Source organism: Bos taurus, chromosome X (assembly GCF_002263795.3).
Source record: "Bos taurus isolate L1 Dominette 01449 registration number 42190680 breed Hereford chromosome X, ARS-UCD2.0, whole genome shotgun sequence".
NCBI classification, from domain to species: Eukaryota; Metazoa; Chordata; class Mammalia; order Artiodactyla; family Bovidae; genus Bos; species Bos taurus.
The window spans coordinates 83108294-83135225 of NC_037357.1; the positions used below are offsets into that span (position 1 = coordinate 83108294).

Here is a 26932-nt window from a genome sequence, read left to right on the forward strand (position 1 = left end):
AGTTTCCAAAGTCTTAGAAAGTCCAAGTTCCTCTCCCTAATGTCAAGGATGTTTCTTTTCTTAGGATCTCACCATGGAATTTGAAGCATAAAATAATGACTTCCTATGATAGGTAGACTTTTACAATAGCCACCAAGATTCCCCATGCCTGGTGTACACATGCCTTCTTCCAGTTATTTAGTCAAACACTAATATAGGTGCTGTTGTGAAAGAAAGAGATTTAGTTAGGGTCACAAGTCAGGTAATTTTGAAGGTGATTATGCTTCATGGGCTTGACCTCATCATATAAGCCTTAAAAGGTACTGGCCTCTTTTTGGAGAGATATTCATGGACTCAGGTGACTCAACATATGGAAGACTGCAGGCTTTGAAACTGGAGGGATTCACAAGGAAAGAAATGAGGGCAGCCTCTGGAAGATAAGAACAGCCTCTGATGGACAGCCAGAAAGCAAACAGAAACCTTAATCATACAACCGCAAGGAACTGAATCCTGACATAATCACATGAGCTTCAAAGAGGACTGTGAACTCCAGATTGGAATGAAGCCTGGCTAATAGTTTTATTTCATCCTTGTGAGACAATGAGGTGAGAATCCAGTCATGCTGTGTCAGACTTCTGACTTACAAAACCGTGAGCTGATAAATGGGTATTAAATTTGAGGTAACTTGTTATGCAGAAGTGGAAAACTAATACACTTTCTTTACAAAAAGTGTGGTATTGGCAAGGTAATAGGCTTTGGAATCAGACAATCTTAGATTCAAACCACAGCTCCATCAATTACTAGCTTAATAACTTTGAGCCCATTGCTTAGTTTCTCTGAGATTCTGTTTCCTCATTTGTAAAATGGGGGTACCACCACCTACTTCTTAGGACACGTATGAGAACTAAATGAGAGATAATGCCTGGCACATTCTAGTGATCCCTCCAAAATGATTTCCTTAATTCTCCACCCATTCCTGAAGAGTAGAGAATGACTGGACTACAGGCAATGAAACCTGGATATGGGGAAGGAGGGACAGCAGGATTAACAGAGAACCAGAAATGGCAGAGAAGGGAAGAGTGACACATTATGAAATGAAAAAAAAAAAAAAAAAAGTAGCTGAGTTTATTCAGCACATAATTGCCTATAAAACTGAATTCAGGTCTTAAGTGTAATTCTAAATGCTGACTAAACACAAAGGTACATTTGGTGCAGAGCTTCAAATTCTTTGTGAAACCAGACTAGGCTGTACTTATGTGAATGTTTGCAATTACGTGTGTGTGTGTGTGTGCGCGTGCGCACGCAGGTGCTTATATATTATAATACTTAAATCTATGGGTCATGAGCTTCAATATCTTCACTAGTCAGACAGATACATAAATGAGTTAAAACAGCCTAGTAAACATAAATAGGGTGGGTTGGGGACAGTGAAAGTGATTGATGCCCTGCCTAGGGGCAGTCTAAGTCTGTTTATGCTAGACAAACAAAATTCTGCAAGTCAATTTTGGCCTGTGGAAAACCAATTTGTGGCCTCTGGCTTATATCATGCCAACCATCTTTCCATCCACTAGGATTAGAGTCAGGGGATTTCACTGTACAACTTTAGGCTTAGATATTCAGAGGAACACTGGATTAAGATCCAGGGGAGCCTGCTGTATGATCTCCAGAATATCCTTTTCCTTCTTTTGCTTTTAGTTTCTTGATATATGTATAAAGTGTAGTAGTTAACAGCAAATAACCTGGAGTCAGACTGCCTCAGGGTTAAGCCAGGCTCAATTGTTCACTAGCTATGTGACTTTGGGCAAGACTTAACCTCTCTGTACGTTAATTTCCACATCTATAAATTGGCAAAACTATTAGCACCTAATTAATAAGGCTGCTAATGAGGAATATAGACACTGTGGTGGTGTCTGATAGTAAAGGGAAGATTCAGCACCACCAGAAGAACCCTCCAAGACCACAGGACGGTGAAAAATTTCACTGAACTTAAGGAGGCAGAATGCAATGATGACATCAGAATTCTAAAATGGTACTCACAATAAAGGGATTTTTATTATTGGTAGTGGTAGTCACAGTCTTATGAGGTATCTGAACTTGAACATATACCTTGATTCCTTCTACACCTCACTTTTCTCATTGGATCAGACTACCGCATAAGACTATTATTAGGAGAAAGTGAGATGATCTCAAATGAAAGTGCTCTGAATTTTATAAAAGTATATCCCAATGGGCAGGCTATGACATTTTCCAAGAAGGAATCTCTAGCTAGACAACATTCTGAAAAGCTGTTTAGGGTAGCAACCTATAAAATATTGTCTTCCATCTTGGGCAACTGGTTTCAAGCCAAAGATTGAGGACCATAGTGACAGGTTTAAGAATCCTAAGATAATTATAAGATCTACCTCACAGAGTTGTTATAACTTTACCTAAGAGAATATATGTAAGGTGCTGAGCACAGAATATATTCCATAAGACAATACATGATGCCTCTTATTCTCTTGCTAGTTGCTAAACCCCACATCACTACATGTCATTTCCTTTATCTCAAGTAGATGAATTTCTTTCTGAAAAAGCTAACTTATGAAACATACAGAGTTTTGACAGGGATTTAAACCAATTAGGAGAGAGAAACAAATTGGAAGGTCCCCCAGACATACATCTACTGCAGTAATGGAGCCCCAAAGATTTTTAAAGGGCCCTGAGAGGAAGCAAAGTGGGGTGAGCATGTGACCCCAATAACCCTGCCTTCTTTCAAAGCAGTGCTTTATTTTGTATCTTCATTTGGGGCTCTACATCAGATATTGTTTGAAGAAAAGATTCCATTGCCAACAAGATGCTTGAAGGCCCCAAGTCTTGTCTATTTCTTCTTTTCCTATTGAAACTAACCCCCATTTTAAAGATGAGCAGACTGAAGGCCAAAGCCAAGTCTTGCCCAAGGTCACACAGCTATATAGTAGCAGAGCAGGAACTAGAATCAGGTATCCTGACTTCTTGGGTAGTACTCTTTCAATTTTATCAGGTAGGGTAGCATGTTAGTGGGGAGCAGGGTCAGCTGGAGATGAGTGAGGAATAACTAGAACAGGGATAAGAGACAGGGAACAGAGCCAGTTCTTGGCAGGCATGGAATGAGAGATTAGTAGGGGGTGCATCCAAGTGTAAGTGTACACAAACAAGTATAGGCCAAATTCTCCCAGGCAAGAAGGCTTCTTGGTCTTTCCGCTCATGCCCCCATTCTCCCAGTTCCAATTCTGAGTCAGAGGGATAGCCAGGGAAAAGAATATCAAATTTTATCTTTCAAGGTTTATGTTGGACTATTTAGTCTAATGTTTTTTAGTTCATGAAGGAGTAAACGTAATTAATAATAGAATGATATGCAATGCTGCACATGCTTGCCAAAGCACAGGATCTGGCAGAAAATATTTCCAAGTCTCCTCTCTCTGACTACTGAGCCAGAAGAAAGAGGTTCACTGTCCAGATACCATTCTGGGTGAGGGGCACAAGGTCATTACCCAAAACCTGCTAATGTGAAATTGCAGAGCCTGGAAATGGTTTCACATATCAGGCTTTTCCACTGGAAAAAGTAACTACATGAATTTAGAGAATACATGCTTTTACAATTACATTTAAACTGACATTAAAAACAAATGTGAAACAGTCCAAGCCGAACAGGTCAGCATGACCTGGAAAGCAAACGAGAGAAAAAAAAAAGAAAGAAAGAAAGAAAAAAGAAAAAGAAAAAAGGCCCAATGTTAACAGCATTAATTCTGTCAGTCTGTTGTAAATAAGAAAATACCACTGGTGTATTAATGGCTTTATTAAAGGAAAATTCACTAGCAGAAATATGCAACATTCAAACAAATAGAAAGCAGTTAAAAAATAAACCACATTAGCCTTTCGATTCACATTAGGGGAACTCTTGTTGGCCTGGAGATTAAAATTCTGCCCCAAAGAGGGGGAAATTAATTCTCTTCCCTCCTTGAAGTCTTTCCTTGGTTTTTCTCCAGAATGTTGTTTAGTCAGGGAAGGAGAGAGATGTGTGTGTGTGTGTGTGTGTGTGTAGGTGGAGAGTGGAGAAGGAAGAGGGTGGAAAATGCAGGCTCCAGGTAAGGCTGGAAGAGTGCTTCTGACCCTCACATTTGTCAGCCCCTGGCCTCAAAGATTCCACATCCACCAAAAGGAAGCTAGCTTCAATATGAAGTCTCTGAGGCAGAGACAGAGCATAGCAAAATATTGTAAATTCTAAGGCTCTCTCCTCTTACATCAATGCAAAGTTTGAGGCTGGCCTGGGAGAAGAACAAAACATCACACTTGATGGAGAAGCAAGTGTATGATGTAAGTGAATAGTGTGGGGCACTAAAGCTAGAAGACGTAAAATCTTATCAACGTTCTTCCGTCATCTTAACTTCAATAGAAAACAAGAAAGTAGGCGCTGGTTCTTAGATTTTGCCTTCTTTCAGTTTATGAAAAGTTCAAGTGTGTGTGTACTGCTAAAAGGGAAGTCACATTAACTTTGAGAAGAGGGAGAAAAAGAATGTCTTACTGTACTCTCCTGGTCTGTTTGAAGAGATGGCTGGCTAGCTTCTTGGAGGTGTTCCTCCAGGGGAATCAGAAATCTGGTCTGTGTTTACTGAACTTGTATGGATCAGCTACTACCTTCAGCTCAATGATGGAGCCTAAGGTTATGATCAAACTCCATGGCAGAGGTCCAGCAAAATAGAGGTAAGAGGAAACTTGTGAATTGTAAAAGAACCAAGTGAAAATGACCACAGGAGCCTCAGATAGGGACAGTGGCTCCTTGTTCAAAGCAGCACTTTGAGTCCCGTTAGCTAAGCTTCTTTGCAGCAGTAGCACACTGGAAAGCAAGCAACTGCACCAGAGCTTCACTGCATCCACTTGAGTCAGTGCCTGATGCCACCATATATGATCAAAAACAATCAAAGGGCCTTCTGCTAATACCGTCATATTATAGAAAACAATAATCATGATAGTCATGGCTACATGAATTGGTAACTCTACTACTTAGTCCTCACATAGCTATGAGGTAGGGAAATACCATCAGCCTCACTGGGAGAAGTAATCAACTAAGAGAGTAGTCCCCAGCCCCAACATCAGAGTTTCTGTTGAGGAGCAGGGGCTTAAGTCCCCAAGTCTCTCATTCCAGATGTTTCCAGGATACCCAATAAAAGCCTCTGGAACCCTCATTTTGAATAAGGCAAATCAGGTCAGCCTTTCTTCAGTGTCTGGTCATTATGAGATGTTTGCAATATCTAACCTGGAATTTTTCTAATATGGTGAACATAGCAATCTGAAGATGTGTTAGCATGTTAGCTGGCTCCATAATCAGATACTTGAGTCAGATCTCTGATGTAGGAGGCAGCAATGCAAAGTTGGGGAGAAGGAGTGCCTGCCATTTTGGACTAGAGATTTCTTCTCATTTCCTACCTGTAAGACAGAAGTGAGACTGGGAAATGGAAAATTCTTTATTTGGAGTTTTGGGGGCTTTTCCTCTTTCTCTTTCTTTTCTGCTTTATTGATCAACATACTAAAGGACATATATGTGTTTGTATGTGCCTCTTGGGCAAGAATTAAGTGGTGGTTGTGGTTGAGAGGAAAGGATATGGGGGGAGAGAAGGGAGGTGAAATTTAACAGTCTCCTTATAGCCACTCAGAGGCCAACAAAGTCTCCCTATTTGGTCTTCTGAATTTCTTGTAGTAGCCAAACAATCCCATACTATTACAAGCATTATTACTCATCCTAGAGATGGGAATGCTTCGAAATTAATGTCTCTGCACCTAACAGCTCACTAATCAAAGCTTCTATGCCTCATTTTCCACCCTGGTGAGAGTCCTTAGTCTCTTCCAGTTTCATTGTGGTCAGCATGATACACCACACTGTGCAGGCCCAGGCTGGTGAACTTTTGTCTTGGTCAAGATCCAGATTTTCTTTTTAGTTCCAAGTTCCAGTCCAAGTTTTTTGCAGGTGATTTCTTCAGGATTGGTGCTTACATTTTTTTTAAATTGCTGACTGTTAAAACTCTGAAATGTCCCTCAACAATCAATTTTCACTTCAGCCACAGAACCACTGGTCCAATGGGGTATTAAACAGTGAAAAGAAATACATTCTATGCCAGGCTTAAGGGATCTAAAAACTGTAGCAAGGATAAAATGGACTGAAGAGAATGGAACTTGGTTCTAAAAGAGGTGATCCAGGGTAGCCATGCCACTTGCAGTTTACTTTCTATATACCCATTGCCATGGAAATATTATTGGCAATAGACAATTTGAAGGCTCTACTGGTTTGTGGATGGTTGTGTGTTTTCCCCTTAGTTCTACTTCACATAAACATGAACCCAAGGGATGTACAAAAGTCTCTAAAAAAGCATCTTTCCCAGGTAAATTGTCTATGTAGAAGTTCAGGACAATAAGAAAATATTCTAAACACTTTTGTTGATCTTAAGGAATACATTCTCCAATTTGTAAGAACAAGTGGCACTTTTCTTAAATCAAAAGTAGAAGGTTTTCATACAGTTATGTTATCAGCTCATATGAAGCTTTTTTCTAAATTGTTATATTTGGAAAATACCTGCTTTTGTATATATGACCTATTGTGTGCTGTGTACTCTTAGTTTTCCGCATAGTACCTTCAAAAAATATTGCCTATGACATCATTTTACTCTCTCAAAAGCAACTGAGGGAATTTGGAGCACTCACAGCAAAAGTAAACAACAATAAAATCTGCTGCTATTACACTTTAAAAACTCAAGGATTTTAAGTGGTGATTTTACAAGTGTGATACTTATTCAGAACCAGATATCATCAATTTTGATGATCAGAGAAAATTATTTACTTCTAACCATAGTTCTATAAAAACAAATATTCAGAGACAGACTACAGCATATATATGCTGTCCCAGACAATGTGGTTTGGAGGTAATTCCATATAAAAGTTCACTTGAGAACTACAATTAGAGAGAAAGATAACTTTTACCCTCCAATATGTCACCAAATATGTATGTAACCAACTGGAAGATGGCAATATTGGCTTTGGAGGACAGATTACAAGGGTTAATTCAAGGGAAACTCGGAGACTGGAGAACCAAGGAACCAGTGCCAAAATCCACACTGCTATAGCAAAAAGAACAGGCTCCAGTGGTGACTGGGAGCACACAGACCAATTTTCATCTGAAAAAGGAAGTACAGTGATATTTATTGTGTACCTACTATGTGTTAGTTTCTTTATAAATTTACCGCAATTTTGTAAGGGAGATTTTATTATTCCCATAATGTAGTTAGGAAATTGAGTTGGGGAAAGTGAAGCTCAGAGAGATTTAATGATTTACCCAAGGTCATCAAGATAGTAAGTGGCAGAGCTAGGACGAGAAACAAGGCCTGTCTGTATCCTAGTCCATCAAGCTATTTCCACTATACAGAGAACCTCCTAAAACACAAAACCAAAACAAAAAAAGAAAACCAGAAACTGTAACTGCTGAGCAACATGTACATGTTGTTGTCAAAATTTATATGGTAATTATACTCCTCTGTGCATGCCTTAATTATGCAGATCTGTAGGACTATTTAAGTATCTAAGAAATGTGTGTGGGGAGTAGCATTTCTCAGAATTGAGACTTACTGCTTGCATCTCCAACCTAGAGACTTATGGGGCTCTAATCTACAGAGTTAAAGTAGAAGGGAAGAAATTCCATTAACTGAGTTTTACATTGTTAAGTCTTCATGATACTCAATACTCTGCTGCTTGCTGAAAGGGGTGTTGAGGGGATTCAATCATTGAGTGGACAGTGAGACGCAAAGTCTTAAAATTTGTGATTTCTAGGCCCCTGACACGAATAATGAAGGTATGTGGTAGCACCATGATGAGGTTCTGGGTGGATGTTGGAATGCTAGTCAGAGAAAAAGAACTGCTAAACTTTAGGGTAGAATATCTAGATAGCCAAAATATTTAGTGATCACTTTGCATGATGCTAGAAGTCATCATGTTTCTCAGAAATAATGTATCTAGCATGCTCCTTGGGTAAGGAATATGTACCTATGACCATTAGATAACTTACTTAGTAACCCTGCTTTGGCCTGAATTATATCTTATCCTTTGTGTATAACAATAATACTACGTACCCAACATGGTTTACTTTAGTTGTTTTAGAAGGCATTGGTGCATACTCTTGAGATGTGGTGAAGATTTTTGGCTCTTGGTCATGAAGTCATTCTTAATTAATTCTCCTTGTGAGCAATATACATGTAGATGTATACATCTATAAATACATGACCTGGGCTAGTGGTATCATCTACTTATAGGGTAGAGTATTTATCTATAACCAAGTTTTCCAAAGTACATTCCAGAAAACATCAGTTTTATAGGATATTAGCAGGTGTTATATAAAAACAGGTTTCTGTGTGTGAGATAAATTTGGGAATCCTGAGTTACTAAGCTCCTCGGATTATTTTAGTGCAATATTTGACAAGGTCTGTGATGGGATAACATGCACTGTAAATATTCCTGATCAAGACTATAATATTCAGGTTTTCCTAACTTATTAAATCATAAAAATAAATTTTCATGTATCATTTCACAGAACTCTTTTTCTCAGAACTTACACCAAGAAGCACTGGCCTAGATCAAGGCAACAGGCTTGTACAAGGGAAGGGCTTATGCATGTGGTCAGTACTTGCATGTATCAATCTGAACAGAGGCAACTAACTCCAGGAACCAAAGCTGTAATCCTAGATGTTTAACAAAATTGATGCTAGAAATTTCTTTATCTCTCACTACCTGGGCTACTATCTCCTTTTATAAAACTTAAGTGAAAGTGAAGTCGCTCAGTCATGTCCGACTCTTTGCGACCCGTGGACTGTAGCCCACCAAGCTCCTCTGTCCATGGGATTCTCCAGGCAAGAATACTGGAGTGGCTTGCCATTTATAAAACCTAGGCCCTCACTAATTCTCTTAAAAAACAAACATGCAAATAAAATGGATATGTGAACATGTCTATCCCATGTCATAGCTCTTCAACTGCCTGAAGTTCAAACCTTTTAGCATAATAACCAAGTATATTTTCAGTGTGGTTTCAGCTTGCCTTCCCTATTTCCCCAGATTTGGCCATGAAAGTAAAAGTGAAAGTATTAAGTTACTCAGTTGTGTCCAACTCTTTGTGACTCCATGGACTATAGTTCACCAGGCTCCTCTGCCCATGGAATTCTCCAGGCAAGAATATTGGAGTGGGTTGTCATCCCCTTCTTCAGGGGATCTCCCCAACCCAGGAATTGAATCCAGGTCTCCCACATTGCAGGCAGATTCTTTTCCATCTCAGCCACCAAGGAAGCTCAAATCTGGCTATATTAAACTATTAATACTTGTGTTATTCCTCAAAACCTCGATGCTTATTTAAAATGTCTCTCTGCATTTATTCAAACTGTGTACTTTGCTTTGAATGTCCTTTCCCTCTACCTCACTCAACTTCTTCCCAGTAATTTCCTATTTATTCTTTAAGGTTAAGCTGTATTAGTTATCACTGCCGGTCTCCAATTATTTAACTTTTTGAGGGCAGGGATTGTATCTTATTCATCTATGTTCCCATAAGATGCTTACTACAGAAACTGGCACATAGCTGGCACTCAAGGAATATTTGTTAAATGGATAACTAGATGAATGGAAGGATGGAAATATGAAAGGCCTAGCTAGTTGGCTGGTTGGAAGGATGAATGGATAGACGGATGAATAAATGTGAAACTTGTCTCCTGAAGAATCAGGCTATGAGTGGTATTTCAGCACTGGAATCACTCTACTGCATCTAAGGCATCTGATCCAGAAGTAGCAGTGGTGGGCTGCCCATGAGCATGGGGAATGATGAAAGAGCTGATATCAAGGCTCTTGTCAACACTCGAAAATGATAAGGATCTTTGTAGTGCTCATGGTAACATCAGACCAGAGTATCCTCTCAACTAGAGAATCATGGAGGTTGTTAAAACCTGCAGATCTGTTAATAGTTTTGAGTCTCAGGTGTGGAGTTTAGCCCCCTAGAAGGAATGAGACTTCTCAAATATGTTAGAGTAACCCCAAGAAAATGCTGCATACTTCCAGTTTTCACAAGCTCTGGGGCTTCATGTTTCTTTTCCACGTCTGAGGTTTGGCTGTTACCTGAAATTCCTAAAAGGCCTATCATCTTCCATGGTTCAGGAGAGGAGGGCATAAGCAGGAGCCAATGCCATTTATTAAAAGTTGAGAATTCAAGAGTTGCTTAACACAGAAATAAATAACATTTTGGGAGGAAAAGGAAAGCAAATGAGAAAGAAAGAAGAGCCAGGGAAGAATATGGTGGGTAAAGGTAATTTTTTCTTTCTCATTCCATCTTGAAAATTGGGAGTATATAATTGAGAAGTACAGAGAAAAGTGAAGTGACTCTATTTACTTAAATTATGAACTGTGAAAAAAACAGCAGTTAATTCATCAGAGAGAAAGTGCATCTTTGGACAGTTACATTTTTAAAAAATTTCTAAATGAAGAGTAGGCAAGAAGGTTAGATTATTGAAGCAATTAGAGACATGTGGTTTTTCCAAAGCAGGAAGAAACAAATCATGTTCAAAGAAAACCTATCCCTGTTGTAGATGGGCAGTTGAGAGCCTAGAGGTAGTCTTTAAGGAAACCATGCTGAGAATCCAAGGACCTCCAGGATTCTTTCAGAAACAGTAAGAACAGCTAAAACAATAAGAATCAACAGGTATAGAGGCCTGGAAGCAAAAACAAAAGGGTATGTGTTTTAAGTATCTCTGAGCTGAGGAGATTCCATTACCAAACACTACAGAGAAAGCTAAATTAGAGACCTTGAAGCATCAAGATCAAGCAGCCATCGGTTGCAGAGTGCCAGCTTCTCTAAGATACAAAGACAGCCCTTCTGCCCCCCACTCCATCCATAACCTATCCATACAGTCTAGACACACAATATAATATTACTTAGGTGTGACTAGAAGAAAGCTGAGCACTGAAGAATTGATGCTTTTGAACTGTGCTGTTGGAGAAGACTCTTGAGAGTCCCTTGGACTGCAAGGAGATCCAACCAGTCCATTCTAAAGGAGATCAGTCCTGGGTATTCTTTGGAAGAAATGATGCTAAAGCTGAAACTCCAGTACTTTGGCCACCTCATGCGAAGAGTTGACTCATTGGAAAAGACTCTGATGCTGGGAGGGGTTGGGGGCAGAAGGAAAAGGGGACAACAGAGGATGAGATGGCTGGATGGCATCACCGACTCGATGGACGTGAGTTTGAGTGAACTCTGGGAGTTGGTGATGGACAGGGAGGCCTGGTGTGCTGCGATTCATGGGGTTGCAAAGAGTTGGACAAGACTGAGTGACTGAACTGAACTGAACTGAACTGAGAGGTAGCTAAAGTCACTATGTGAGTCAAAGTACACAAGTCTAGACTAATCTATATTTCTGGGACAGTGAATAGACAATACAAAAAAGGACTGTCACAGCTACAATTCTTTCTCTGTGAGCTTAGACACAGAATTACAAAATGGTAGTTCCTAAAAGGTAGTTCCTTGGTGAAGCTCATTACCTTATTTTTATGATGAGAAAAATGAGCCTCAGAGGGGAGAAAGGAATTACCCAAAACCACATTCTTAGTTGCCATTTTGGAATATATTATATAATTTTGAATTGAGCGATAGGAAAAATAAAACAAAATTATATAAATCCTCCTTCAAGGTGATCAAAATGTTGATGCTAAACCCACATCTTATGAAAAAGGAAGTCTATTATTAGTATATTCAAAAGGATCACTGTATTGATGTTTGCTGTCTTTTTTCCATTTTTGGGTAAAGTTGTGGTATACACTGAAATTGCAAGATAAAAATAAACTTGGGAGGGGTTTTCAGCAGGGAAGCAGGGAATATGGAGATAAGTTTAGCAAAATGGAAAGGTTTGTTTCCCAAACAATAGTATCTAAGAGGGTAAATACTTAGGTTTTCATTGACATGGTACTTGAATATACTGTATGAGTCCCTTAATTACTAGAATTGGCTTTCTTTTTTTATATGTTTTTTTGAAATTAATATAATATATATATTTTTTTTACATTTCTTTTTATTTCTTTTTTTTTTTTTTTACTTTACAATATTGTATTGGTTTTGCCATACATCAACATGAATCCTCCATGGATGTACATGTGTCCCCAATCCTGAACCCCCCTCCCACCTCCCTCCCCATACCATCCCTCTGGGTCATCCCAGTGCACCAGCCCCAAGCTTCCTGTATCCTGCGTTGAACCTGGACCAGCGATTCGTTTCTTATATGCTATTATACATGTTTTAATGCCATTCTCCCAAATCATCCCCCCTTCCCTCTCCCACAGAGTCCAAAAGACTGTTCTATACATCTGTGTCTCTTTTGCTGTCTCGCATACAGGGTTATCGTTACCATCTTTCTAAATTCCATATATATGCATTAGTATACTGTATTGGTGTTTTTCTTTCTGGCTTACTTCACTCTGTATAATAGGCTCTAGTTTCATCCACCTCATTAGAACTGATTCAAATGTATTCTTTTTAATGGCTGAGTAATACTCCATTGTGTATATGTACCACAGCTTTCTTATCCATTCATCTGCTGATGGACATCTAGGTTGCTTCCATGTCCGGGCTATTGTAAACAGTGCTGCAATGAACACTGGGGTACACATGTCTCTTTCAATTCTGGATTCCTCGGTGTGTATGCCCAGCAGTCGGATTGCTGGGTCGCATGGCAGTTCTATTTCCAGTTTTTTAAGGAATCTCCACATTGTTCTCCTTCAAGCAGGATCTTGATAATACTTTTGTTTTGAGATGATTTCTGGTAATGATCTGTCTGTTAGAGCTATTACATATTATAGAGCATGCCAAGTAACTCAGGATTAAAACCAACTGGGAAGTGCTGTGAGCAGCTTCACCAGCTAAATTACCACTGACCTTACTATCATAACTCCTTACATTTGTCTAGCACTTTGTCATTTACCAAGGATGTTCACATTCATCATGTCATCAGATCCCTATTACAGCTCCGTGAGAACGGTATGTCTAAATTGCTGCTGCTGCTGCTGCTGCTGCTGCTAAGTCGATTCAGTCGTGTCCGACTCTGTGCAACCCCATAGACGTCAGCCCATCAGACTCCCCCGTCCCTGGGATTCTCCAGGCAAGAACACTGGAGTGGGTTGCCATTTCCTTCTCCAATGCATGAAAGTGAAAAGTGAAAGTGAAGTTGCTCAGTTTTGTCCGACTCCTAGAGACCCCATGGACTGCAGCCTACCAGGCTCCTCCATCCATGGGATTTTCCAGGCAAGAGTACTGGAGTGGGGTGCCATTGCCTTCTCCAATGTCTAAATTAAAGATGAAGAAATTGAAGCTTAGAGGGGGAACAGTGAATAATAGTGCTGGGCCTTTAACCTAGGTCTGCCTTACTCCCAAGGCAAGACCATTTACAAAACATCAAGAATCCTTGTATCTTGTGGACATTTCTTGAAGTTTGCCTGCCTGAAGCTCTATTGCCTAGCATTGTTCCCTGTACACAGGAGACACTCAGTAAATGTAAAAAGGGAACTGAAACCAGAGCCAGCCACACCACTTCTCAGCTTCTTTTCATTGTGTTGACCAAGGTCATTCAAATTTGAATACCTTAATAAATCAATTTGAAAACTTAGTTTACCACTCTCTTCAAGAAATTAATTTATAGATTTATGTCAGACTGCTGTATGGACTAGTGAAATTGTCTGTTATATACATACTTCTTTTCACAAGGGGTTCACTATAATCATGTTACAGATGCTTTACAGTGTACGATATTAGTTGACACATGAAACTAATTTTAGGATTTGGGCCCAAATGTTATGAAGACTTTTATTATCATTAAACTTTACCTGTGTTAAAGCAGGTTTGCAATTAGTATCAGCAAATGGAAAACTAAGGGGCTCTCTATCTGGAAGCCCCCATCTCTTATACATAATTCAGAGAGGGCTAAATAATTGAGAGTTGAGTGTATCAGAATCCTCACCCTGGGGTGATCCCACCACCATGAATGTTGTGATAACATTCATATGGAGAATATTTCATCTTGACAATTCCTTTGTCAACTTTCCTGGCTGTCCTTCTGCACTCTCCCTCTACCCCAGCCCTGTTTTTTCCTCCTCACTGTAGACCACAATTGTAGGATTTCTCTGTAGTAAGCCAAGCAAAAAATAAAGTTTATTTTTCTCAAATATTTGAATCTCGTTTGATGTGGTTGCCTGGAAAACCACTTGTAGAGCATCTGCATGCTATGTCTAGGAGTAGTGGACACTAGTTGAAAGGTTGTCTCAAACTGAGCCTGCGTAAATTCATTTTTAATACTTTGGTCTTTTTAAAGAATATTACTAGCCTTCAAGGAGGCAAGGATACAGCTACCCACATGAAGACCCACACATGGTTAGAAAACTACCAAGTTGATTTCTGTAAATATGCACACAGGCAGACAAGGTATTGAGCACCTTGCAGAAAGCCAATGATAAACAAGTACTCTAAATCAGTCTTGAGAAGGGGAGGGGAGAAGGCAGAATCATAAGCACTTGGATTTTCCAGGATGATAATAAGTAATCAGGTATGAGGCCACAGTTTCAGGTGTTCAGAAACAGGCTTGTCTTTCTTCAAATTTCGAAATGAAAGTAAACTAATAAGCTTACTTTTCTCATGAAAGGTGCATCTTTTGGGAAGTGGCAAGTGGTAGGAAGGAACTTGGCAGAGAGCAGATACAAACATGAAGAAATAGGAATTTGAAGGGGGAAAATGTAAGTGTCAGTTAAATCTTTCTGTAATGGTGACAACAATCATGGTAGACATAGACTAGAGGACAGAGAGCATTTTGATGGGGGATTACCCTTGAAAGAGCTGTATCTTCATTCTGTCAAACTACTCTGTTACTAAAAAAAATGCTTTTGGAAATTGTCAATAGATTTGCAAAGAAAGGGAAATGATTAAAAGGCCTGCTCATCCCTGGAAGATGTGGGATAGGAAATTGGCTCTGCTTGGCAGCCTAGTTATAGATTCCAAAGAAAAGCAGCTTTTTATTTCAGGTGGCCAGCTCTGCAACACAGGCAGCAGTTAACTGAGGAATATCCTGGGTGTTCAGGGCCAGTCTGTGCCTGGGTCATCCTGCACCTGTGACTGTTCTGAATTCCTTAGTTCTCTCATCCTAGCCATCATTTAACAACATAAAGTCAGTACCATTATGTCCCCTGGGAAGCCCTTCAAGTCAAACCCATACTCGCTCATCCTCTGATGGGTCCTGATCCTTGCTTCACACCTCTTGCTCCTATGATGAGCCCCACAGTATGGTGTAGCATGTTTAAGGATAAAGAAAAGCACCAGCTGACTGATGGCCATGTTGGATGTGAAGGGGTCAACCTGTTTTTAGAACATGGCTGGCCTCCTTAGAAGCATCAAAGAGAAAATCTGGTTTAAAGAGAGAATAAGAGAATAAAGGAGGGAAAGGAAGAGAGAAAAAGAGGAACAAAAGTATCATACCTCCCAGAGTCATCCCTGCTTCATAGCATTTCCGGAGACGACAAGATGGACAGTTTTTTCTTCGGAATTTATCAATGGTGCAATCATTTCTGCTGGCACACAGGTACTTCTGTTTTCCTGGGAGAACAAATACAAGAGTAGACAGCCCTGTTAATGTGTCACTAGAGCCTCTCTAGAAAGTATTTCTAGAAAGAAAAGGTGTGAAGACATATCCTGACCAATGAGAGAGGCAGATACCATTCGATTACAAAACTCTATTAAACCAGGATAATTTAATTCAATGCTGTATTGTTTGATTTTCATAGGTGTTTTTCAAAGGGATGGACAGTTCAGGTCCTGCTAATACCTCCTTTATTAGGATGACACAACATGGGTGTTTTTCAAAATACAAGTACAGATAATCCTTCTATAAAAGAGAACTCCATGTGGTTTTTAATTGTTATGTGAGACAGCAAGAGAGATAGATATAAAGAAGAGACTTTTGGGCTCTGTGGGAGAAGGCGAGGGTGGGATGATTTGAGAGAATAGCATTGAAACGTATATATTACCATATGTGAAATAGATGACCAGTCCACGTTTGATGCATGAAACAAGGCACTCAAAGCCGGTTCACTGGGACAACCCAGAGGGATGGAATGGGGAGGGAGGTAGGAGAGGGGTTCAGGACAGGGGAACACATGTACACCCATAGCTGATTCATGTCAATGTATGGCAAAAACCACCACAATATTGTAAAGTAATTAGCCTCCAATTATAATAAATACATTAATTTTTAAAAAAGTTAATGATCATACCATCAAGCTTTCAGGGTATAAAAATCAAAGAGATAAAGCCCACTCTTTGTAATCACAGCAAATGAAAGGAAGTCTTCTGAAGATAGAAGAAAAGCAATCACCGTCATGTACATGTGAAGTTGTGAGAGATACACAGAAATATATACACACAAACACACCATACACATTCTCACACTCAGAAATCCTTAGGATCATAGCTGTTCAAAGAAAAACATGGAGTTCCACTCAAAAACATATATTTCATTCTTTGTTCCTCACACAGGCCTGGCACACAGTAGGTCTTTAATAAACACTGACTGAATGAATGCTGAAGTTGAACGGAGAGATCTAGAGGCACATAGAGTTATTAGCAGAAATCTAAAACATGCAGAACTTATGCTCTTTGTCCTGTCCCCAGCCTGAAATTTTTCTTCCCCTCATCCTACCCCTTTCTTTCTCCAAGTCCTTGGTTTTTTTTTTGTTTTTTTCCTCATTTGCTGCCATGCTTTACTTTATGGAAAAGATCAAGATTTTCAGGAGGCTTCTTTTGGCAGGGGAAGAATGTTTATTGTAGGGAAAAGAAAGAAAAATTGAAGAACAATTGTTATTTGATATTAGGGGGAACCCACAAATTTAGCCACAGCTCAGCTTTCCTCTATCTTCACTCAGCCTAAAATGTACATAACTGTCACAGAAAACTCATCTATTGCAGTAGGTTATTTTATGTTGGAGATTCAGTGTAAACCAGATTACAAAATTTCCTTTTCCTCCCTCCCTCTTTTTCTCTTTCCTTTGTCAAAGGACTCCAAAATGCTGGGCTTGAAGGAACTGTTAAAGTTCACCCCAAAGCAACACTTTCATTCCAAGGATGAGTTCTGGGGAGGTGACTTGACTGAGGAATACTGAATTAGAGGTACCAGAAGGAAGAAAAACTACCATTTAATAGGCATTTACTATGAACAAGGCTATGTGAGGGGATTTACATGTGCTATTTAAATAAATCACCTCAGCAATGCTTTGAGGTAGATACTATCATCACTTTCATTCAACAATGACAAAATTAAGGCCTCTAGGCCAACAATCTTTCTACCATACTGCAAGATTTTATTTGTATAAACAGAACACATAATTTGCAAATAGCTTCTTTGTGCTTCAAACTGAGGATGGTAATGTGTACAGAAAGGATGGTACTATGATAACCGCCATACAGCTTTTGGGTGCCAACTCCTAGAAGGCAGGCCCTGTACCAGTTCCAGTGGGTTCATTTCTAGTGCTGTGAATGTTCTAGAACTGGGACACCCTCAAAGAATCAGTGTTCCTGCAATCCTGAAGACATCTCAGAGATATTACAGGTGTGGTTCCAGACTACTGCAATAAAGCAAATATGCCATTAAAGCGAGTCACATGAATTTTCAGTTTCTCAGTGCATGTAAAGGTTACATTTACAACTACTATATGATACAGCTTCCCTGGTGACTCACATGGTAAAGAATCTGCCTGTGATGTGGGAGACCTGGGTTCAGTCTCTGGGTTGGGAAGATCCACTGGAGGAGGGCATGGCAACCCACTCCAGTATTCTTGCCTGGAGAATCCCCATGGACAGAGGAGCCTGATGGGCTGTAGTCTATGAGGTTACAAAGAGTAGGACATGACTGAGCAACTAAGCACAAAGCACATATGATACATATTTATTTATATACTATTTAACATATAAGTAATAATAAAATATATACATTATAATAATATGAAATAAAAATCCATCCCATTTGATTAGCTTGCAAAAGTTAATAACAATCTTGTACAAATTAAGTACAGGGATTACAACATACCTCATTATACAGCTGAAGAAAATGATGCTCATTAAAATGAAATTGACCAGCCTGGCACCACACCATTTATTTGTTCCATATCAGAGTGCATAAGGCTATGAATCTCACATATGGGAAATAACTAAGCATTGGTCACACCATCTCTACTCCATACAAAGCTTGAATCCCCTCTATAGCATCCCTGCCCCATTTTTTCTTAAACTTTAGCCCACTTCATTTCTAGACTCTACTATAGGGCTCTTACTTCCAGGAAATTCTGTATCTGTCTCCTTGTAGCTCTGACCCCCAAACCCTTTATTGAGGTATGTAAATGAAGACTGGAATTAAATGGAAAGATGTACAGTGTTCCTGGATGGGAAGATGCAATACTTCCCATCTGAAAGATGCCAGCTTTTCTCCCAATCAAACCTACAAATTTAAACAAACCTGAACAAAATTTTGACAAAATAATCTTAAAGTTTATCTAAAGGGATAAAATGTGTGATGTTGCCAAGATATTATTTGAAAAAAAAAAAGTAATGAGACTTTTCCTACCAGTATTATAACTCCATAATGGTTACAACAGTTTGGTATTCATTCCAGCATAGATTGATCAGACCAGAGAAGTCAGAAACAGACTGCACATGCAATACATCATTATAAATCAGCAAAGAAAGGATGATTTATTCATTAAATGGTGTCAGAACAACTGGTTACTCATTTGGAAAAGATAATAAAGTTAAATTACTAGTTGAAACCAAAATAAATTCAAGATGGATTAAATATGTCAATAGAAAAACAAAAAAAGGAATTATTGAAATATTGTTAGATGTTGAAATATTGTAGGTGAACATTTTTTTTTTAATTTTTGAAGATTGAAAGGGGATTTTTAGAACATGACAATAAAGAATATGTAAGTGAAAATTCTGATAGACTTGAAAACATTTAAGTTTTCTTACATGAGACAAACATAATAATATAATCTGAAGACAATCACGAACTAAAAAATACATATTGGTATCAAGTATGTAAAAGCAGTGGTTAATCTCCTTGATATATAAAGATGAGTAGTATGATAGAAATATGGGCAACAGACATGAAAAGGCAAATAAAAGAAGAAACACAAAAGATCAATAAGCATATGAAAATTGTGCAATTTCAATTTTATTAGTAATTATAGAAATATGAAATAAGACATCATTTTCACAAGGGAGATTGATGAACATTTACTACTAATTAATGGTGAAAAGGTATTGTTAGTGGGTGTGTAAACTTTTTAGAGTGCAATTTTGCCATGTATCTGAAAAGTTAAATTCACACAAAGTTCAATCAGTAATTCCACTTTTGGAATTTTTTACAGGAAAATAGCGAGGTTAAGCACCAAAATGTAGTTCCATTTATCATTATATAAAAAGGTACGGGGAGGGAGGTAGGAGGGGGGTTCAGGATGGGGAACCAGTGTATACCCGTGATGGATTCATGTTGATGTATGGCAAAACCAATACTATATTGTAAAGTAATTAACCTCCAATTAAAATAAATAAATTAAAAAAAAGTGAAAGTGAAAAAAAAAAGGGAAACCAGTCAGCCCTCAATATTCATGTTTCACATCCATAGATTCAACCAATCACGGATCAAAGTTTCAACTGCATTTATTCTACGATGTATTTTTATTATTTGTTTTTAAAGGTTTTTTCTTTATTATTGCACTACAGTTGACATGTTTGTGCGTGCATGCTCAGTTGTGTCCGACTCTTTGAGACCCCATGGACTGTATGTAGCCTTCCAGGCTCCTCTGTCCATGGAATTTTTCCAAGCAAGAATACTGGAGCAAGTTGTCATTTCCCTCTCTAGGGGATCTTCCTGACCCAGGGATTGAACCCACATCTCTTGTGTCTCCTGCATTGGCAGGCAGGTTCTTTACCATCTGGACCACTGGGGAAACCCCACAGTTGACATACAGAATTATATTAGTTTCAGGTGTACATTATAGTGACCCAACATTTATATAGTTTAAGACTTAATCACCATGATAAGTCTAGTAACCATCTGTCATCATACAAAGTTATTACAATATTATTGACGATATTCCCTATGCTGTACATCACAGCCTTATGACTTATTTATTTTATAATTGGAAGTCTCTATCTCTTAATTCTCTTCACCTATTTCTCCCAACCCCTCATTCTCCTACCCTCTGGTGACCACCAGTTTGCTCTTGGTACTGTTTTGTTTCATTTATTTTTCAGAATCCACATATAAGTGAAATCATATGTTATTTACCTTTCTCTGTCCACTTTTTTTTCACTTAGCATAATGCCTTCCAAGACCATCTATGTTGTCACAAATGGTAAGATTTCATTTTTCCTTATGGTTAAGTATATATACAATATATCTTCTTTATCCATTCTTCTATTGATGGGCACTTAGGTTGCTTCCATATCTTGGCTATTATAAATGATGCTGCAATGAACACAAGGATACATATATCTTTTTGAATTAATGTTTTCTTTTCCTTTGGATAAATGCCCAGAAGTGGAACTTCTGGATCATATGGTAGTTCTATTTTTAATGTTTTGAGGACTAACCATACTGTTTTTGCATAGTGGCTGCATCAATTTACAATCCCACCAGTAGTGCATGAGTGTCCTCTCTTCCACATCCTCTCCAACACTTGTTTTTTATTGTCTTTTTGGTGATAGTCATTCTAACAGGTGTTAAGTGATATCTTACTGTGTTTAATTTTAATATAAATTTATTTATTTTAATTGGAGGTTAATTACTTTACAATATTGTATTGGTTTTGCCTTACATCAACATGATTCTGCCACAGGTATACACATGTTCCCCATCCCGAACCCCCCTCCCTCCTCCCTCCCTGTACCATCCCTCTGGGTTGTCCCAGTGCACCAGCCCCAAGCAACCAGTATCATGCATTGAACTTGGACTGGCGATTCGTTTCATATATGATATTATACATGTTTCAATGTCATTCTCCCAAATCATCCCACCCTCACACTCTCCCACAGAGTCCAAAAGACTGTTCTATACATCTGTGTCTCTTTTGCTGTCTTTCATACACTCTCTGATAATTAGTGATGCTGAGTATCTTTTCATGTGCATTTTGTTCATCTATATGTGTTCTTTGGAAACATGTCTACTCAGGTCCTCTGCTCATTTTTAAATTGCTTTTTTTAAATGTATGTTGAGCTGTGTGAGTTCTTTATATATTTTGGATATTAATCCTTTATCTGACATATCATTTGCAAATTCTTCTCCCAGACAGTAAGTTGCCTTTTTGTTTTGTCACTTTCCTTTACTATGCAAAAGATTTTTTAGTGTGATGTAGTCTCATTTGTATTTTCTTTTTATTTTGTTGTTTTTGTCCAAGGAAACAGATTCAACAAAGAACTGTTAGGACTGATGACAAAAAGTGTACTGCCTTTGTTTTCTTCTAGGAGTTTTATGGTTTCAGGTGGACTAAATCATTTTATATAAGGGACTTGAGCATCCACATATTTTGGCATCCACTGGGGCTCCTGGAACCAATCTCCAGCAGATACCAAGGGACAAATGCATTGGAAAAATGTAAATGTCCAACATTATGAGAATGATTAAATAAATTATTCCATATTCATGCAAGGAAACACTGTGCAATGTCTTTTTTTTTTTAATTTCGAAGGATATTCACAATATACTATTTCATTAAAACAACAAAATGGTGTTATCAAACAACGTATTTTATTGAATCCAACTTTTAAAACTTAATACTTTAGAAACTATTCAAATTATTTTTTCTTTTGCAATGAACTTTTTTTTTTTTTAACAAATGAAACATTAGTTACAGACCCCATATACATAACAGATGAAAATTAAATCTAATGTATCTGAAGCAAGCATAGGAAACTTAAAACTCTAGCTAGATCTCTCCATTTCTCCCCTTTTCTGTAGCTTTATCACTGTGGTATGATAGTAGATATAAAATAACAAAGCATAAAGCATTATATAGATCTTATCTATTGATCATTATCTAATGATGGTATCATTATACCATCTAATGGTATCATTTTTACTCCCCAGGGCTTTGCAGAAAAGTTTAGAAATCTACTTGACTTAGTTCAACCCTCATATCTCCTATTTCACAGATTAAGAAACTTAGAGTCCAAAAATGAGGGGAAAAAAAAAAAAAAAAAACTTGCTTAAGATCATACCGTGAGTCAATGTCAAAGTAGGGACAAGAAACAAGAATTCATGTCTTTCTATCTCCAGGCTAGCAGTTCTAGTAGTTCAGTGCTATCCTCACATTGATAGTAGATAAGTAGATATAAAATAACAAAGCATAAGACATTATGCAGATCTTATCTATTATTATTTAAATAATATACTCCTTGAATATCAGAAGAGGCGATGACGTCTGCTGAGATCATCTAGTTCAATGCTCTCATTTTACAGATGAGGAAATCAAGATCCAGAAAGCAGAGTGGACTTGACCAAGATTAAATGAGTCAATGACAATGATAGCACTAAAACTCAGGTTCTTGCCCATAATATTCTTTGCACATTTCCTTTATTACTTCAAAGTCATTTTCATACTCATTATCTCACTGAGCCTTCTTTCAGACTAGGGAGGGTACAGGCCATTATCTTCAATTTATGAGGAAACCTAAGACACAGAGTGCCTTTTGATACCAAAGAATATATCCCAGTTTCAATACAGGTTACCATATGCTTTCTACTGAACCACTATAACCAAGAAAATATTTTATTTGCCTCTCATATGACTTATTTGTCCTGTATTTTCTCCATATACCCACTGCCTCTTCCTAGTGTCAAGGAAGAGTAACACTTGAAGTTCCTGGGGAAAGCAATGGAGAAAGGAGGTAACCCATTGTGCTTTGCATACTATTCTAGGTGACTTCAAAGATGTTGACTCATTTAATTCTTGTAAAAATTCTTTTTGATAACTGCTATTCTTACTTTAAGGTTGAGGAAAATAAGGCTCAGAGATGCTGAATGACTCACTTACAGTCACCAGCTAATAAGTGGCAGAAGCAGAATCAGAAGCCAGGTCTGTATGACCTGTGATATAGATGTTTGTTTTTGTCAATGTGGTATCTTTTCTCATATGGGCCCTGATGCTATACTTAAAAGAAAGAGGTAGCACAGAATAGTTAAAAAGCACAGAGCAAGAAGGAGAAAGACCTAAGGACCAGCCCTGCTGTCTCACTGAATCACTGTGTGACCAGGTGTGTGTTTTTACTTCTCTCTTGATCTTCCCTCCCCCCGTTCACCCTCGATCTATAACTAGAAGGGAATCTTATGCAGAAGAGAACAGTAGAAGACTATGGAAGGTAGGTTCAGAAGTCTTCTATTCATATTAGAACTTGTGTTGAGAGTCTTAGAGTCCACCTGAGTGTGACTCAAGGAGAGCTAAAGCCAGTCTGCATTTCTATCTTGTTTTTCCAATCTCGACTCTCTTGACCTTAAAGGCTTTGTCTGAAAAACAAAAACACTTCATAGAAACAAGTAGCTAAGTGTCTCTTCCCTGAGTGACCTACATAGACTGAAGGGAGACCAGCTCCTGTTTATGGTCATGTATCCTATGGACATTATTTCTCTGGGGCTGAGACAGCATAAAACCTCTGCCCTAATCACCCAAGGGCTCTCTTCTATGAAAAGCAATCCCAAGCATTATTGTTTTCTAGTACTTTTTTTTTCTCCTAGATTACTATCTTTGGGCCTGTGGAATAGGCTAGACAACTCTAAACAACACAGTCTGTGCTCTACCAAAGGGCAGATCTTTTATGAGAAGGACTTATAAGGTAGCTGAGTCCTTGTGATTCTAAGGATTTAACCATTCCCTTACCTGTCCCACCCATCCAGAAACACAGATGGCCATTAAACCAGTACCATGAATGGGACCTCAGCAAGGCCCCTCAGGCATTGCTCAATGGGAAGGCTTCTTGGGAGTGGTTATAAAGCCATGATCATTACTGATTTTTTCAGCGTTATGGTTAGCTCTAGTGAGGACAATAGGAACCAAACCCACACTTCTCTTCTTGGCTGTCTGGATCTTCTGCAATCTGGTCCAAGCTCCACAAAACAGAAATATAAAGAGTACTAGACTGGCAATCAGAACAGTAAGTGTCAAATCCCAGCTCCAAATGGCCTAAGGCAAGTCTGAGCTTTGATTACTCTCTAAAAAAATGAGGATAAAAATAATGGCATTGTCTATATCCTAGAGTTTTACAAAACAAATTATATAAAATGTATGTAAAAGTCATTTGTAGTAGGGAAATATTAGATACGTGAGATGAGTTATGTATAATGTTGCTGAATCTATCTTGTCTTTCATTTTACTCCAAGAGCAACCCTCTTATGACTATGCTGTTCTCTTCATTGGCCATCCCCTGGTCACAAGCATTCCATCTCTGCTTCCTGTCCCCAGTACACACACACATATTTCTCTGTTAAAGAAAACCCTGCAATATTCAGTTCTAGACCATCTTTTCTGTCTACTGTATTCATATAGATCTCCTGCTTCAAGAATACAGGAAGTAGAAGGTGAAGGTGACAAATTAGATGGTGGCTAGGTCATAAACTGGAGAAGGCAGTGGCACCCCACTCCAGTACTCTTGCCTGGAAAATCCCATGGACGGAGGAGCCTGGTGGGCTGCAGTCCATGGGGTCGCTAGAGTCGGACACGACTGAGCGACTTCACTTTCACTTTTCACTTTCATGCATTGGAGAAGGAAATGGCAACCCACTCCAGTGTTCTTGCCTGGAGAATTCCAGGGACGGGGAAGTCTGGTGGGCTGCCGTCTATGGGGTCGCACAGAGTCAGACACGACTGAAGCGACTTAGCAGCAGCAGCAGCAGCAGGTCATAAACAGCCTTGAACACAATGATATACAGTTAAACCCTTAATATAATGAAATATTTGAAGACATCATTGAATTGAACCATAGAAGATGTTTAATAACTATCCTATGATAGTTAAAGGACAATCTTTGAGTGTATATCTACTATGTTTCAAACACAGCTCTAGGCAACTGGGAAAACAACAGTGAACAATACAAAGGCCTTGCCCTTAAGCTAGGTGAACTTTTGGTGGAAAAAGACAAGCAATAAATGAGTGATAATAATTTAGATATTTTCAGATGGTGATACATAAAATGAAAGAAATATAACAGGGTGCTGTGATAGAACAGGAGAGCTTATTTTGTACAGTCGGAAAAGATTCTCTGAGGATGAGGTTTTGAGATGAAACTTGAATAATAGAGACAGACATGCAAAATTCTCAAGAGAAGTAATACCAAATACAAAGCCTTAAAGTCATGAATGAATTAGATGTGCTGTTGAAACAGCAATGTGGCCCGTGTGGCTGGCATATGGTAAAGGAGGGGAGGTGGTAGGTTATGCTGATTTGACTGTAGAACCAGGTTGTGCAGGGCAGTAATTCTTAACTTTGGCTACAAGCCAGAATCACCTAGGGAGATTTTACAAAATACTTATGCCCAGTTTCACTCCTGATAGTTCTGATTCAATTGACTGGGGGCAAGGGTAGGCACTGTGATATTTTTAAACACTTTCCTATTTTATCTAATGTGCAGCTAGGGGAGAGAACAGCTGATGTGGCCTTTGACAGTGAGTTTATTGCTTATGTAGTTTTGCAGGTGACACCAGGTAAAATAACTGGATGAATGTTTGACATTGAAATAGCATTTGACAATTCACAAAACACTTTTCTTTTTCTTTTCTTGCTTCTCAGGAGACTACTGAGGTTCAGTCCACTCAGATGAACAGTGTAGGAAGCATCAAACAGATTATGTTCTTCATATGGGATTTGGAAGACCATCTTGGAGAATCACAGGTTCCAACCTCATCAAGGAAAACACTATGAATAATAGGCAGTTCACTTCTGTCAAGGTCATCTGAGATTTGGTCAGACCCAAGTTTTATGTTGTCAACCTGTCTTCCCTTAAGTTCTGTCCAGTCTTGTGCTGGACTTGGCTTGTAGCGATTCATTAGAAACAATTCTGAGCATCTCTTCACAACTTTACATTCAATGCTGACATACTGGTAGCTTGGAGAAGGCAATGGCACCCCACTCCAGTACTCTTGCCTGGAAAATCCCATGGATGGAGGAGCCTGGTAGGCTGCAGTCCGTGGGGTCACCAAGAGTCAGACATGACTGAGTGACTTCATTTTCACTTTCCACTTTCATGCATTGGAGAAGGAAATGGCAACCCACTCCAGTGTTCTTGCCTGGAGAATCCCATGGACAGAGAAGCCTGTTAGGCTGTCCATGGGGTTGCACAGAGTCAGATACGACTGAAGTGACTTAGCAGCAGCAGCAGCACTGGTAGCTTAAAACTGGTCCTCATGAGACTGTCTCAGCTCAGTTCAGCTGCTCAGTCATGCCTGACTCTTTGTGACCCCATGGACTGAACATCAGGCTTCCCTGTCCATCACCAACTCCCTGAGCTTGTTCAAACTCATGTCCATTGAGTCGGTGATGCCATTCAACCATCTCATCCTCTGTCATCCCCTTCTCCTCTTGCCTTCAATCTTTCCCAGAAACAGGGTCTTTTCCAGTGAGTCAGTTCTTTGCATTAGGTGGTCAAAGTATTGAAGTGCCAGCTTCAGCATCAGTAATTCCAATGAATATTCAGGACTGATTTCCTTTAGGATTGACTGGTTTGATCTCCTTGCAGTCCAAAGGACTTTCAAGAGGCTTCTCCATCACCACAGTTCAAAAGCATCAATTCTCTTGAGGTCAGCTTTCTTTATGGTCCAACTCTCAAACCTATACATGACTACTGGAAAAACCATAG

General features: G+C 38.9%; 1 protein-coding gene across 2 annotated transcripts in view; it reads right to left on the minus strand.

The window, feature by feature from the left end:
• The window catches only part of AR (androgen receptor), a 210459-nt gene that overhangs the window by 22676 nt on the left and 160851 nt on the right, over positions 1 to 26932 (minus strand). Inside the window, exons 3-4 of one of the 2 annotated variants that reach the window (XM_024987728.2) lie at positions 15515 to 15631; positions 1280 to 10686 (exon numbers count right to left, since the gene is read on the minus strand). In XM_024987728.2, coding sequence (XP_024843496.1) covers positions 10625 to 10686; positions 15515 to 15631 — 179 coding nt within the window. In that variant the 3' untranslated portion in view covers positions 1280 to 10624. Of the gene's footprint in view, positions 1 to 1279; positions 10687 to 15514; positions 15632 to 26932 lie in introns of those variants that run through there. The other variant, NM_001244127.1, reaches the window with a different exon arrangement.